General features: G+C 34.5%; 1 protein-coding gene across 2 annotated transcripts in view; it reads right to left on the reverse strand.

Annotated features, from left to right (window-relative positions):
* LOC114343580 (phosphatidylinositol 4-kinase alpha) overlaps nt 1–13,292 on the reverse strand; it is a 218,426-nt gene that overhangs the window by 92,213 nt on the left and 112,921 nt on the right. For both annotated transcript variants that reach the window (XM_050645477.1, XM_050645476.1), the window contains 2 exons: nt 5,458–5,643; nt 1,536–1,725 (listed from right to left, as the gene is read on the reverse strand). In XM_050645477.1, coding sequence (XP_050501434.1) covers nt 1,536–1,725; nt 5,458–5,643 — 376 coding nt within the window. The remainder of the gene's footprint in view (nt 1–1,535; nt 1,726–5,457; nt 5,644–13,292) is intronic.

Below are 13,292 nucleotides of genomic sequence, written 5' to 3' on the forward strand. Positions count from 1 at the left end.
AATTTCAAAAATTATTTTTTTAAATTGTCCGACTACAAAATCTACCCCTTATTTTTTTCCGACAACAGTCATTCTTGGTAAGGAATAATTTACTTAATTAAATTTCGTCTTTGTCGGAAAGCTATTTATCACCAGCATTTTTGTCTATATCTTACCTGTTTAGAATGTCCGACTACGAAAAGTTCCCATTAATTTTGTCGGACAGAACTTCCAATTGCTTTTTTAACCTTTCATTAAACTCTCATGCAAAAATCAGATTGCTATTCATCACCAACATAATTCCTGTGATGTGACATGATCTACGTGTCGGACTCATTAAAATGCCCAACATTTTTGTCGGACAAACATTTTCTCATATATTACATAACGTTGGCTATCGAATAAACTTAAAAACAACTTGCTATTTTTCACAATCATAAACTTGTCAGGACGACACGTTTATCATCCTCCACAGTTAAAACTTCCCCTGTTCCAGTGTTCCCGTGCATCAAAGTTTGTCCGACTAGACACTGTTAAGCTAGTAACAAATTTTCAGCTTGCTATTAATCAACTTTTCTTTCTTACGCGGGATCCAGGTCTAGTATTAAGAAATGAAAAATACGCGCCAAGATGTTTTATTTTTCTGCATAAAAACAGTGCACCATTTGAAAAAAAAGGCATGAAAGGTTTTTTATTAAAAGTTAAACGCGGAATTTAAAAATAATTTTTATTTTGAAATATCTCAGTGGCGTACTATTTTTTTCTTTAAAAAATTCAGTATGCGCGCCAATGATGAATACAAAATTCTTAATTGTTTGTCAAAAAATGCGCAATAACTACCTCCTAAAACTCATCAAATTTCATTTTCACAGCTCAACTGGTCTTAGAGCAATAAATAAATTGGCAGTTTGAAATAATAATTTCAACACCCCGTATCTCGGAAACGAAGCATTTACGGACATATGTTTATAGAGCAAACCGGCATTATTTTTTAATGTAATATTAGCTCTTAAAATGTTTCATACTTATTTACTAACACCCTGTATAAAAACAGTCAGTGACATTGATCCCAATTAATGTGACACGCATTTTTCAACTTGTCAAAGTGAAAAGCGCAGTTTAGCAAATATTTAGATGAAAATATTAAAATATTAGTTAATTTATTTATAAATACAGTTTTATTCATGAAATAATCTTACCGAAGTAAATCGAGCGCTTAAATTTGCCTATTTGTGTTCTCCTCGTGACAATTTGACATTAGATGCAGAACTAAAAGTATATTATGGATATTTTCTTAAATGTGACAGTTGTCAAAACTAGGAAACTGGTTGAAATTAAACAGAAACAATCTACTTAAAGAAATTCTCACTGTAATTTTCTACAGTAGAAAATTACCAATGTAACAATAATCTGATTGGACATAATTAAACACGTGATCAAAAATCTTACTATACGATTGGAAGTTAAAATCATTAAAAAATAATCAATATAAAATATGCTTGTGGCAAATTATATGGGATAATTGATGTAGAATTTTAATGAAATAAAAATATTACCTTCGTATGCTGCTAATGGACTAGTATGATATCTGGCTGCGGAAAACAATCCAAGCTTTTTCTGGACTGTACACTTCCAAGCCGAGACCATTTCTTGTAGAAAACGAATTTCTAATTCTGGTCTAGCGGTTATTAACCATTGCCAACATTCTACTGCTGTACGCATAGCCTCCACTGTAAATAATTCTACCTAAAAACAGAATTAAGCTTAATCAATATAAACGAGCGGAAATAACATAAAAAACAATTTTCTGAATCGCTTCGAATACAATTTTGTTTATGCATGTCTCATGGAAATATGTAAATACTTTTTGTAATAAGAGTATTACAAAAGTATCTCTCTTGGTAATATGAGATAAATGGTCTCTATCTCGCTGAAAACATAGACCCAAATATTTCGAATATGCCTTTCAAGCAGTCTACCACTGCTGTGCGTTTAGGTATGTACAGCAATCGTAGCGAACCAGGGCCTCGATTTTTGACCCTTCGCTTCGTTATCGAACGTATTCGCTTCGTATACTAAACAGATACGAAGCGTATACGTTCGATAACGAAGCAAAGGGTCAAAAATCGAGGCCCAGTGCCTCGATTTTTTAACCTTCGTTTCGTTATCGAACGTATTCCCTACGTATACTAAACAGATACGAAGCGAATACGTTAGGGCCTCTATTTTTGACTCTTCGCTTCGTTATCGAACGTATTCGCTTCGTATTGGGACCGTGCAAGTTCGGCAAAGCGACACCTGGTTTCTACGCTCAGCAACATTTTTCGCACTTTTAATTATATTGGCCAATTATATTAGTCCTGGTTACTGGATAATTGTCAAGGCCATAGTCCAAAAAAATAATAAGAAGAAAAAATAAGATTCAGGTTATGTTATTAAAACGTAAACAATTGTATGTAGTAAATAAAATTAGTTATTAAAATGCAGTACTGCAAGCAAAATACAATTAATTAAATTTACCTTTATACAATAACTGCATATCATATCAATATTGTGGAGCAATATATAATTTTTCTTCTTCAATGACAGTAGGTATCAAATATACGTCAATTTGACAATTTCAATTGACAATATGAATTATTTAAGAAAGTTGCAATATTTCTCCGCTATTCACGCACGATCGTTTCTCGTATCCCCTCCAAGTACTTGCACACCGCGAATACTAAAGAGATACGAAACGAATACGTTCGATAACGAAGCGAACGGTCAAAAATCGAGGCCCAGGCGCATAAATCTTTGTTTAATTTTAAAACTATGTTCATTTCGTTTATATCTTTCCGTTTATTAACACTTTTACTAGATCTACCAATGTCGGTATTTACTAGTGAAAGTTTAAATTTGATTGCTTGTGAATGCTATTAATTATGAAATTATGCTTTGTTTTTAAACCAGGAGGAGTAAACTAAAAAGACAGATTCACACCCAAGAAAGTTGCTAGAAAAATCAATAAATACATCTTCTTTTTTTGTTGATCATATCGGCCTTCCACGATAATCCATAAGTATTATTTCTTCTTCTTATAGTGCCTATCCGTTCCGGATGTTGGCGATCATCATGGCTATCTTGACTTTGTTTACCGCAGCGCGGAACAGTTCAGTGGTAGTCGTGTTATACCACTTACGTAAATTTTGAAGCCGTCTTCTTCCCGGTCCTCTTTTACCATTTACCTTCCCTTGGAGAATCAGTTGGAGAAGGCCGTAACGTTCTTGATTTCTCATTACATGTCCTAGATATTCTAATTTATTTGTTTTTATGATTATGAGAATTTCACACTCTTTCCCCATTCTACGCAGGACTTCCACATTGGTAATTCGGTCAACCCAGGATATACGTAAGATGCGCCTATAACACCACATTTCGAAAGCCTCGAGCCGATTCATAGATGCAACAGTTAGTGTCCATGCTTCCATTGCGTAGAGCAGAACTGAGAATATGTAGCATTTCAACAGACGGTATTTTGTTTTTAATGCTATATCTCGACTGTTGAAAATGGGTCTCATTCTAACGTATGCTGCTTTCGCCCTTATTATTCGCTGTTTAATTTCTGTTGAGTGGTCCCATTGGCTATTTAAATTCGTACCCAGATATGTATATTGCTCAACTCTTTCGATATTCTGTTGGTTGATTGTAAGTTGAGCGTTTAGTATTGGTTTCTTACTAATTGTCATAAATTTGGTCTTCTTTATGTTAAGAGCTAGTCCGTATCTGTTGCTGACTTCTGTTATATGATTTGTTAATATCTGTAAATCATTGAAATTATCGGCAAAAACTATGGTGTCATCTGCATATCTAATGTTATTTATCACCATTTATTAATACTCCTTTGGCACAACCGTCTAAAGCTTCCTTAAATACCCATTCAGAGTAAATATTGAATAGTAGTGGAGATAAAATACAGCCCTGTCGTACTCCTCGTTCTATTGCAATTTTATCAGTTAACTGGTCTTCTATTTTGATTTTGGCCGTTTGATTGTAATAAATGTTTCTGATAATTCTTAGATTTTTGTTGTCAATTCCAATTTCTTGCATTAGAGTTATTAATTTGTCATGTTTTACTCTGTCAAATGCTTTCTGGTAATCTATAAAGCATACGTATATATCACAATTTACATCCCTGCATCTCTGAAATAGCACTTGCACAGCAAAAAGGGCCTCCCGTGTTCCCAGAGCATCACGAAATCCGAATTGTGTTCTTGTTAGTTGTTCCTCGCACTTTGTATAATATATTCGTTTGTGAATGACCTTTAGAAATGTTTTAAGTAAATGGCTCATAAGGCTTATAATTCTATAGTATTCGCACTTTCTCGCATTGGGCATATAAGTATTATATTGTACTAATATGTCACTAAAAAGTTCTAAAAACAACTGTTTTTTTTATATAAAAGCAGACTAAAAATTAAAGGAATAACGCAGAAAACACAACAAATCGCCGATATAAATTAATAAACCTATGAAATGCCAAAAGTGTCAAAATTTCATAACAGTGGAGTAAACTTGCCTGAGGTTGGACCAATTAAAAACAAGCATTACTGCGCGGTAAATTTGAATTACTCCTCCTGGTTTAAAAACAGACCATAGTAAATGTTTACATCTACGAATTTTGCTCTTTCGACTGTAATATTTACATATTTGAAATATCTTCTATAATTGTTTCATTATATATTTGCATAAAAGTCATGATTAATTTACAAACAAGTTAAATCAAAACATTATGTGAAACGTACGTCAATATGTACATAATATCATTGATATGTACTGTCAACGTAATAATTCGGAAATGGCTATTATCGGTGGACTTATTTTATAAAGTTATATTGTACATTTATATTTAACTATGTTATAATAGACTTGACACAATATAGCTTTATAAAATAAACACAATATAAGTTATAAATTCCAATAAATACACCAAATGCGCTAATGTCACTGTCATTGAAAATGATAACAGTCAACAAGGTATCAAAGACATACCGTATGTTTATCCCTGTTTAACTTATTGTGGTTTCTATGGACAAGCGGTTTTGCTAATTTTGCGATACTAGTTTCTGTGCGTAAAAAAGTAATTCGTGAATAATTTCATGCATGTGAAAGATATAATGGAAGAACTATATGAATCTTTGGGATAACTACAATCTATTGCTTTCACTAATTCGCTTCATTTTTCTTACAAAACCTGTTTGTGAAGATTTAATTTGTTCCTTTGCTCTTTTGGTTCATTTAACTGAAAATATCATACTCTAATAATTCTTAAGACTGCTATTATGCTTGATAATAGGTGTATAGGAACTTCCGTCCTGTCCCTGTCATTATAAACTCTGATATTATGATCCTTTGACATTTATGTTTGTTAAGTAATTTTAGCCAGATACTGAATATTGAGCTTTAATTTGGCATTATTAAATTCAAAATATTACTTACTTGTGACCAAGCTATGCAATGCAGAAGACTTCTATTTAATTCATTGGTAGAAATAAGTAGCGCTGTGGCTTGCCATAAAGCATCCCTATGCAATTGGTCTGACCTTTCTTTACAAGATGTCCAAACTCGATTGAGTATTTCGTTGACTAAAGTGTTTTTGTCTTTTCCTAATTCCATTCCTATAACCTAAAAATAATAAAAACGAGTTAGCTAAAATTTAAAAAATTCAATGTTTGATTTCATATTACACATAATTATTAATCAAAATTCGACAGCTACATACAGTCCAAAATACTTCCATTCGACTCTGTATAGGAGCATTCAGATCCAGTCCGGTGGAAAATATTCACGTAGAATGTTTCGAACCTCTCTTCAACTAAGGCGACAACTTACAGACCTGTTCTTCGCTAGAGTTTCAGTAAATCCCACAAACCTCACAAGAACTCTCATCTATAATAGGCAACTACCCGTTACAAATAATTATAGAATGGTACCGTTCTCACTAAACGGATGCTAATTACTCATCTTCTTCTTTAAGTTCCGCTCCTATCGGAGATTGGAAATCATTCTGGCAATTATAATTTTGTTGGTTACGCACCTGAATAGTTCAATTGAACTGCATCCAAACCATTCACGGAGATCGCCTAGCCACGAGATTCTATGTTTTCCTGCGCTTCTGTTGCCTTTGATTCTGCTCTGCATCATATTCCTCAATAGTTCGTAATTTTCACCTCCATAATGTTCCAAAAGTATTCCAACTTCCTGATTTTTATGAAATTTAAAACTTCGCATTGTTTTCCTAGTTTAATTATTCGAGAACTTGTGCGTTTATGTTGCGTTCCATCCATGATATTTTCAGAATATGTCGGTAATACCACATCTCGAATGCTTCCAGGTTTCTAATGCTTCTTCTTCTTTAAGTGTCATCTCCGCGACGAAGGTTGGCAATCATCATGGCTATTTTGACCTTCGAGGCAGATGCTCTGAACAGTTGACTTGAGCTGCAACCAAACCATTCTCTCAGGTTCCTCAACCAGAAAACGCGTCTCCTTCCTACGTTTCTTCTACCTTCTATTTTTCCTTGCATTATGAGCCTCATGATGTTATATCTTTCGCCTCTCATCACATGTCCGAGATATTGCAATTTCCTTTCTTTTACTGTGTTTTCAATTTCCCTCTCTGCCAATTCTCCTTAACACTTTTATATTCGTGACTCTATCTACCCATGAAATCCTTAACACTCTTCTAAATGTCCACATTTCAAACGCGTTAAGTCGATTTATTGCATTTTGATTTAATGTCCATGATTCTGCTCCGTAGTAAAGCACGCTGTGTACATAACATTTAATTAGTCTTAGTCTGAGGGCCAATGTTGGATTGTTTCTAATGCTGGATTGTTTCAATATCTAGGCCTCAACCCAATACAAAAGGCTGGAGAAAATATATCATCGAAGCATTCTTATCCGGAGCGTTATAGTGATATTGCAATTACAGCAAAGTTTTCTTATTGTGTTAAAAATTGACCGTGCAATTTCAATACGGCATCTTATGTTGGATGCTTTCTGGATTCTGGAACATGCTTTCAAACAGTTGGAGTGGGACGCCAAAGGAATCAATTTCGACGGCGAAATGCTCTTCCAACTGCGATTTGCGGACGACGATGTTGCATAGTTCTAATAACAGATAACTTAAAAGAGATTGGGACTATGCTTAATGAGTTAGATGCCGCCTATAATGAAGTTGTTTTGAATTAGTTAGTTCAGCCGTAGTTCATAAATATAAATCCTTAGGTAAGAAATCCAAATTGCCAGCGACAAAACTAAGCCACTGAACTGCAAAGAAGAATCACATTAACATGGGCCGCACATCAAAAAGAAGACGTTCCACCAATGCGTACTCGCGTAAAAATTGCGAGGTTAAAAGCTTTGGTTCTTGGACTAATATCCATAATTGCAAAATTCCTAAAGTTTGGTACGAGAGTCTAGTAATACTGTTATACAAAAGAGAGGTCAAATGCAATCTGCTTTTCAGTAAAGTGTACAAACTAGTTATGAGAGTTATTGACAATAGTAGTTTATTAATATTTACAGGAGTTAACTTACAAAATGGATAATTACCAAGTGGTAGAACAATCTGGCTTCCGCAATGGAACATCAGCAGTAGGTACATTGATAGAGAAAGATAAGAAAAGGCATTTGAGAGTATAGAGATTTGGGCCATAGAACAAGCTATTATTCTAGAGTAGATTCGAGATATATGAAACTAATACATAATAATATATATTAAAACGTCACAAACTATGCAAAATATGATGGGAGGAACTCGCAGATGGCTCCCAATAGGTCGATAGATATCGATGGAATGAGTTTTGGAACCAAACATGATTTACGCCGTCGAACCAGTTTCCTTAATCCAGGCCACAGTAACCAAACGAGTAGTACAAATAACAATGGATCGCTGGTTATTTGGACTGACTCTCAGAGACATGGTTAGAAACGAGAAAATAAGATAAAGGATAGGTGTCACATATGTCATAGACTGCAGAGTATGGCTGAAGAGGAACTAGCGAATCATGCGGCTAGGATGGATACAGCATGGAGACCACGAGCAAAAGGGAAAGCAGATGTAGACCATGTACACGATGGACAGACGACGTCAAAAGAATCGCTGGGAACTGGCTGCAGAAATCTCAAGATAAAACTGGGAAAAAATAGGGAGGTCTATGTTCAGACAGATGTCTCAACTTTGGGTGCAGAAGGCTGGATGCTGATGATGGCAGGGAACGTTATGTGTTGGCTAGGATATATTTCAATATACAGCTGGTTCCTAAAAAAACGGATACGACTCTTAGTAAGATTTGATCAATTTGAGCAGTGTATGATTGGTCTGATATTATATATTATATTTATTATGACAGACAAATAATAAAATAAACAAACAAACAGCCAATTTTTGAGGTTGAAGTTATCTGACAAATTTTAAGATTTGGTAGTGACAGTGATAGTATGTAAATAATAAGTATTTATCCTTCAAAATATAATAAATTAAATATAATTAAACTCATATTCATTATATCACACCTCATCAAAAGCTTTTTACAAGAACATAGTCAGCGATTTTGATATGGCTTAGAGCCAGACTACATCAAGATCACCTATAAATCGTGCTGGTAATTGCCTTGCAGCGAGACCAAAAACAAAAAGAAGAAGAAGAAGAAAGTACACTGCTCAATTTTCTACAAAATACGCTTTAAGAGTCGTATTAGTTTTTTTTTGGAACCAGCTGTACATACATTATTTTTAATTTAACATTTATTTTATTTCATTGGCAATAAATTATACATCTACCAATTTTTCCAAATACATCCCCAGACGAGGCCGTAAAACGAAGAAGCGAAAAACAATGGGAAATAAACATACTTTAAATTTACCCACGGTTCCTAGACATTTAGTACGGTTGCCTACTCCGACTGTGGTGGGGAGACTTGATTTACGTCACAAGAGTACACAAGCCTATTTTTAAATTTAAAAAAACGTTAACATTTCATTATGTATTAACGTAATAATAATGTTGATGAAATTTTAGACTGCCAGGTACATGCTGTAGTGTGGCCAAATTTATTATCTATTATTTAAATTCTTACAATAAATTATATAAGTAATTCTAATTCACATAATCCTAGCTGACCTCTAAGGACTGTATGTATTCAATAGTTAATCCAGTATTGATGGAAATTCAGTATAAGCGACAAATTTTCAGTGTAGAGTTGAGATTGAAGTCCTAGTTTTTCGTAAATCTTGCATTAACCGTTGGATAAACATGAACAACCAGTCCTGATTAATTTTAAGTACCAAACCACCCAAATATCAACAGTTTTCCGTAATTAGGTATTATAATCCACTAAACATATTTATTTCACAACTGTCTTTACTATTTTCGATACATCAAAGACATAAAAATACCGATTAATCATATTAAAATTCAAATGACTGTACTCTCGTGACGTAATCGCGGTCTTAATGCTTATTGGTTCAATTTACCTAAATATCTTTTTTTTTCTCTGATTCTGGCCTTGGTTTAGAACTAGAACCTTTAGCCACGTAATTGGATAACTTATCACTAACTCAAGTGTAATGTGTAGTGTGTGTTTGAGTAAGTGTCTTGTTACTTTGCAAAGTCGACGTCATTGTCTTTGCAAAGAGACGCTAATTGTATCCGAACGTCTGCGGGCCCTCCGGTGAGTACCGATCCCACAAGGACAGAAACTATTTTCATTTATTAATTTATAATAAACGAAAAAATTCCTGACCCTGGTGGGATTCGAACTCACTACCATTCGGAACTTTCGATCCAAAGGTTAGGCGCTCTTACCACTGAGCCACAGAGGGGGTTACCTAAATATCTGTAAATTCTGAACTGATATTTTGTCACATGTCATTTTATGATGTGACTTTTCTTTTTCTATAGAAGAAATTGAAACCAGAATTAATAAAACTGAAAGATATAACGGTTTGTCAGTTTATAATAAAGAAAATATATTCTTCCGCATGGTTAAAAACTGCACTGGTTTGACTCTCATCTGACGCTAAGCTTTCGTCCATTTATTCTTATAGCTTATGCAGTGATATTGAAGAGAGAACTTATGCCTTAACGTTTCCTTAACCACCCTTAACTAACAATTTGAAATTGTCATATTGACATTAGTAATTGTGATCAAGACAATTTCGATGCAATTTCCTAAACTCGGAAAATACTGCTCGAAATTAAAATGTAATAAATTCGAATTTGTTCTGGTACAGTGCGATGCCTGCAATCTAGATTTCTGCAAGAACCACTTCAAATATAAATCACACAATTGCCAGTACTTAAAAACCAAAAAGTCAAGCACAAAAAATGCAGTTTTAAGTAACAATAAATCAATTAGTAAAACGAAGAACAATTTAAAGCCATTTATGGAAACACATAGCACACACAAATGTTCTGAACAAAAAAGGGTAAAATGTAGAAAACCAAATGGCTATTGGAATATAGGATATATTTATAGAAACAAAGCATTCATCAGGGATAATTCTGCTATTGTACATCCTTACACTACCCTATCGGAAAATGTATGCGCTTTTGGAAACTGCAAACAGAAAGAACTTATGCAACGCATGTGTCCGCAGTGTCTGAACAAATTTTGTGTGAACCATAAACATCCAATTCATCATGATTGCTCCTATTTGAAATATTCGCCATAAAGATATCACATTTTGTAAAAGAAATAAAACAAAGAAAATGGATCGAGATTATTGTATAATTCGAAATCTTTGTAAATGCCGTAAGCTACCATTATTAACAAAAACAAACACTTTGAATTGAATACATAATAAATTATCTATTTTGTAATTAAAGAACTTTTAAACTCTTAAATATTTTTTTATTTCTTTCAGAAAAAAGTACCTTTGAAAATATTAAATTTAAATAGTGACCAATTACTTATTACTATCTTATGTACCGATCTTGGAATTCATAAATGGTTGCGTGCTTTCTTGCCTAAACGGTGTTTCAATAGCGTTAGCCCAATGCAAGCTGCACCTCTGAGAAAGATGGAAAGGGCTGAGGGAGACCTATGTGCAGCAGTGGACGCGTACAGGTTGATGATGATGATCCCGTTATGTCGTAGGTATTTAGCAGCGCAGCGGTGCCCAAACGGTGCAGAAACGGTCGCGAAAGAATGCAAAATGAATCAAGCCCTGGTCGAAACACTCCAGACTTATGAGGTAATGCGACTGCGCAATATTCGGAGAATGTTACCGATTCTTCTCAAGTGTCTGCTTCATATATGATAAGCTGCGGCAACGGAGCAGGAGCCCTATATAAGTCTTTATTAAGTTACGAGAAGTAGAAGTTCTATATACAATAAAAATATTTAAAATGCCAAATAAATGCAGCGAAAATAAGTAAAACGTACCATTTTAATAGTGAATGGAACGAAGAATTTTTGTTTTGTTATGTTCGGGGATAAGTGTATTTGCCTCGTTTGTCGATCTTCAGTAGTACTGCCCATACATAAAAGTATAAAATTTATTTTACGCTAAAGATTGAGTTAAGAAGATAAAAATTGTAAGATTTGAAAATTAATTTGAAGGGACAGTAATTCATCTTCTCTAGAACAGTCAAACCATCAGTAACCGTCAAAATTTCCTATATAGTGGCACAACACAAGAAACCTTTCGTAGATGCCACCGTAGTAAATCTAGGTATTTATACTCTTCACAAGATACAATTTTTTCCAGGTTTTCCAAATATTGGTTACAACTTGTTGGGGTTCCGCCACTAGCATCCAGTCCTAATTCTACTGCATGCATCTCCATCTATTTCTCCATTACTCTGTAATACCGATCCTAGGTACTTAAAACTATTACTTTTCACAATCATTTCACCATCCAAAGATACCATTTTATTTGTAGTAACTCCATCTTTAAATGAACATTCCAAATACTCTGTTTTTGTCCTACTAAGTTTTAAACCTTTTTCCTCCAGAGCTTGTCTCCACTGTTCCAGTTTTTGTTCTAAATCTCTTTCACTATTTCCTATTAACACTACATTATCAGCATACATTAGGCACCATGGAATACTACCCTGTAGTCTCGCTGTTATCTGGTCCAAAACTAATGAGAATAAATAAGGACTAAGCACCGAGCCTTGGTGCAATCCTACTTTCACCTGAAATTTATCAGTCTCTCCCACACCTGTCCTAACACTAGTTGTTACTCCCTCATACATATCTCTCACAATCTTTACATATTCGCCAGGGACTCCTTTCTTATTGAGTGCCCACCACAGAACCTCTCGAGGAACTCTATCATATGCTTTCTCAAGATCAATGAATACCATAATATGAGCGTTGGTCTCTTTATTCCTGTATTTTTCCATCATTGCCTTACAATGAAAATTGCATCTGTTGTTGATCTGCCCTGCATAAAGCCAAATTGATTATCGGATATTTCGGTTTCTTCACGTATCCGTCTATCAATTACTCTCTCCCATATTTTCATGGAGTGGCTAAGTAGTTTTATAGCCCTGTAGTTTGTGCATTGTTGTATGTCTCCCTTGTTTTTGTAGACATGTACTAATATACTGCTTCTCCATTCGTCTGGCATTTGTCCAACTTCCATAATTCTATTAAATAGACCTTCTAGCCAACTTTTTCCTGTCTCTCCCAATGCTCTCCATACTTCCCCAGGAATATCATCTGGTCCGACTGCTTTTCCTTTCTTTATTTTTTGAAGCGCTTGAGCCACTTCCTCGTTTGTTATTCTGGTAACCATTGCTGTTACTGTCTCCGTTAACTCCACAGGCTGTCTGTCAAATTCTTCATTTAATAGACCGTCAAAATAATTTCTCCATCTCTTTTTGACATCCTTTTCGTGAATTAGTATTTTATTATTTTCATCTCGGATACATCTAATCTGATTAAAATCTCTTGCTTTCTTTGCTCTCTGTTTGGCTATTTTATATATCTTTGCTTCGCCTTCCCTGGTATCAAGTTGATCGTATAGGTTTGAATACGCTTCTGCTTTTGCTACTGCTACTTTCGCTTCCTTTTTGGCGACCATATAGTTTTGAAGATCTATGTCCAATCTTGGTTTCTTGCCACTTTTTATATAATTTTCCCTTCTCTTTTATTTTTCCTTGTACTTCATTTTACCACCACCAAGTCTCTTTATCCTCAAACTTCTTTCCTGACGTTTTCCCAAGTATTTCAATAGCCGTCTCTATAATAATATTGGCCATTTTTCTCCAAATTGTGTTAGGGCTTCCTGTCATGTTCCAACATATTTTTTCTACTA

Source organism: Diabrotica virgifera, chromosome 3, assembly GCF_917563875.1.
Source record: "Diabrotica virgifera virgifera chromosome 3, PGI_DIABVI_V3a".
Taxonomy (NCBI): domain Eukaryota; kingdom Metazoa; phylum Arthropoda; class Insecta; order Coleoptera; family Chrysomelidae; genus Diabrotica; species Diabrotica virgifera.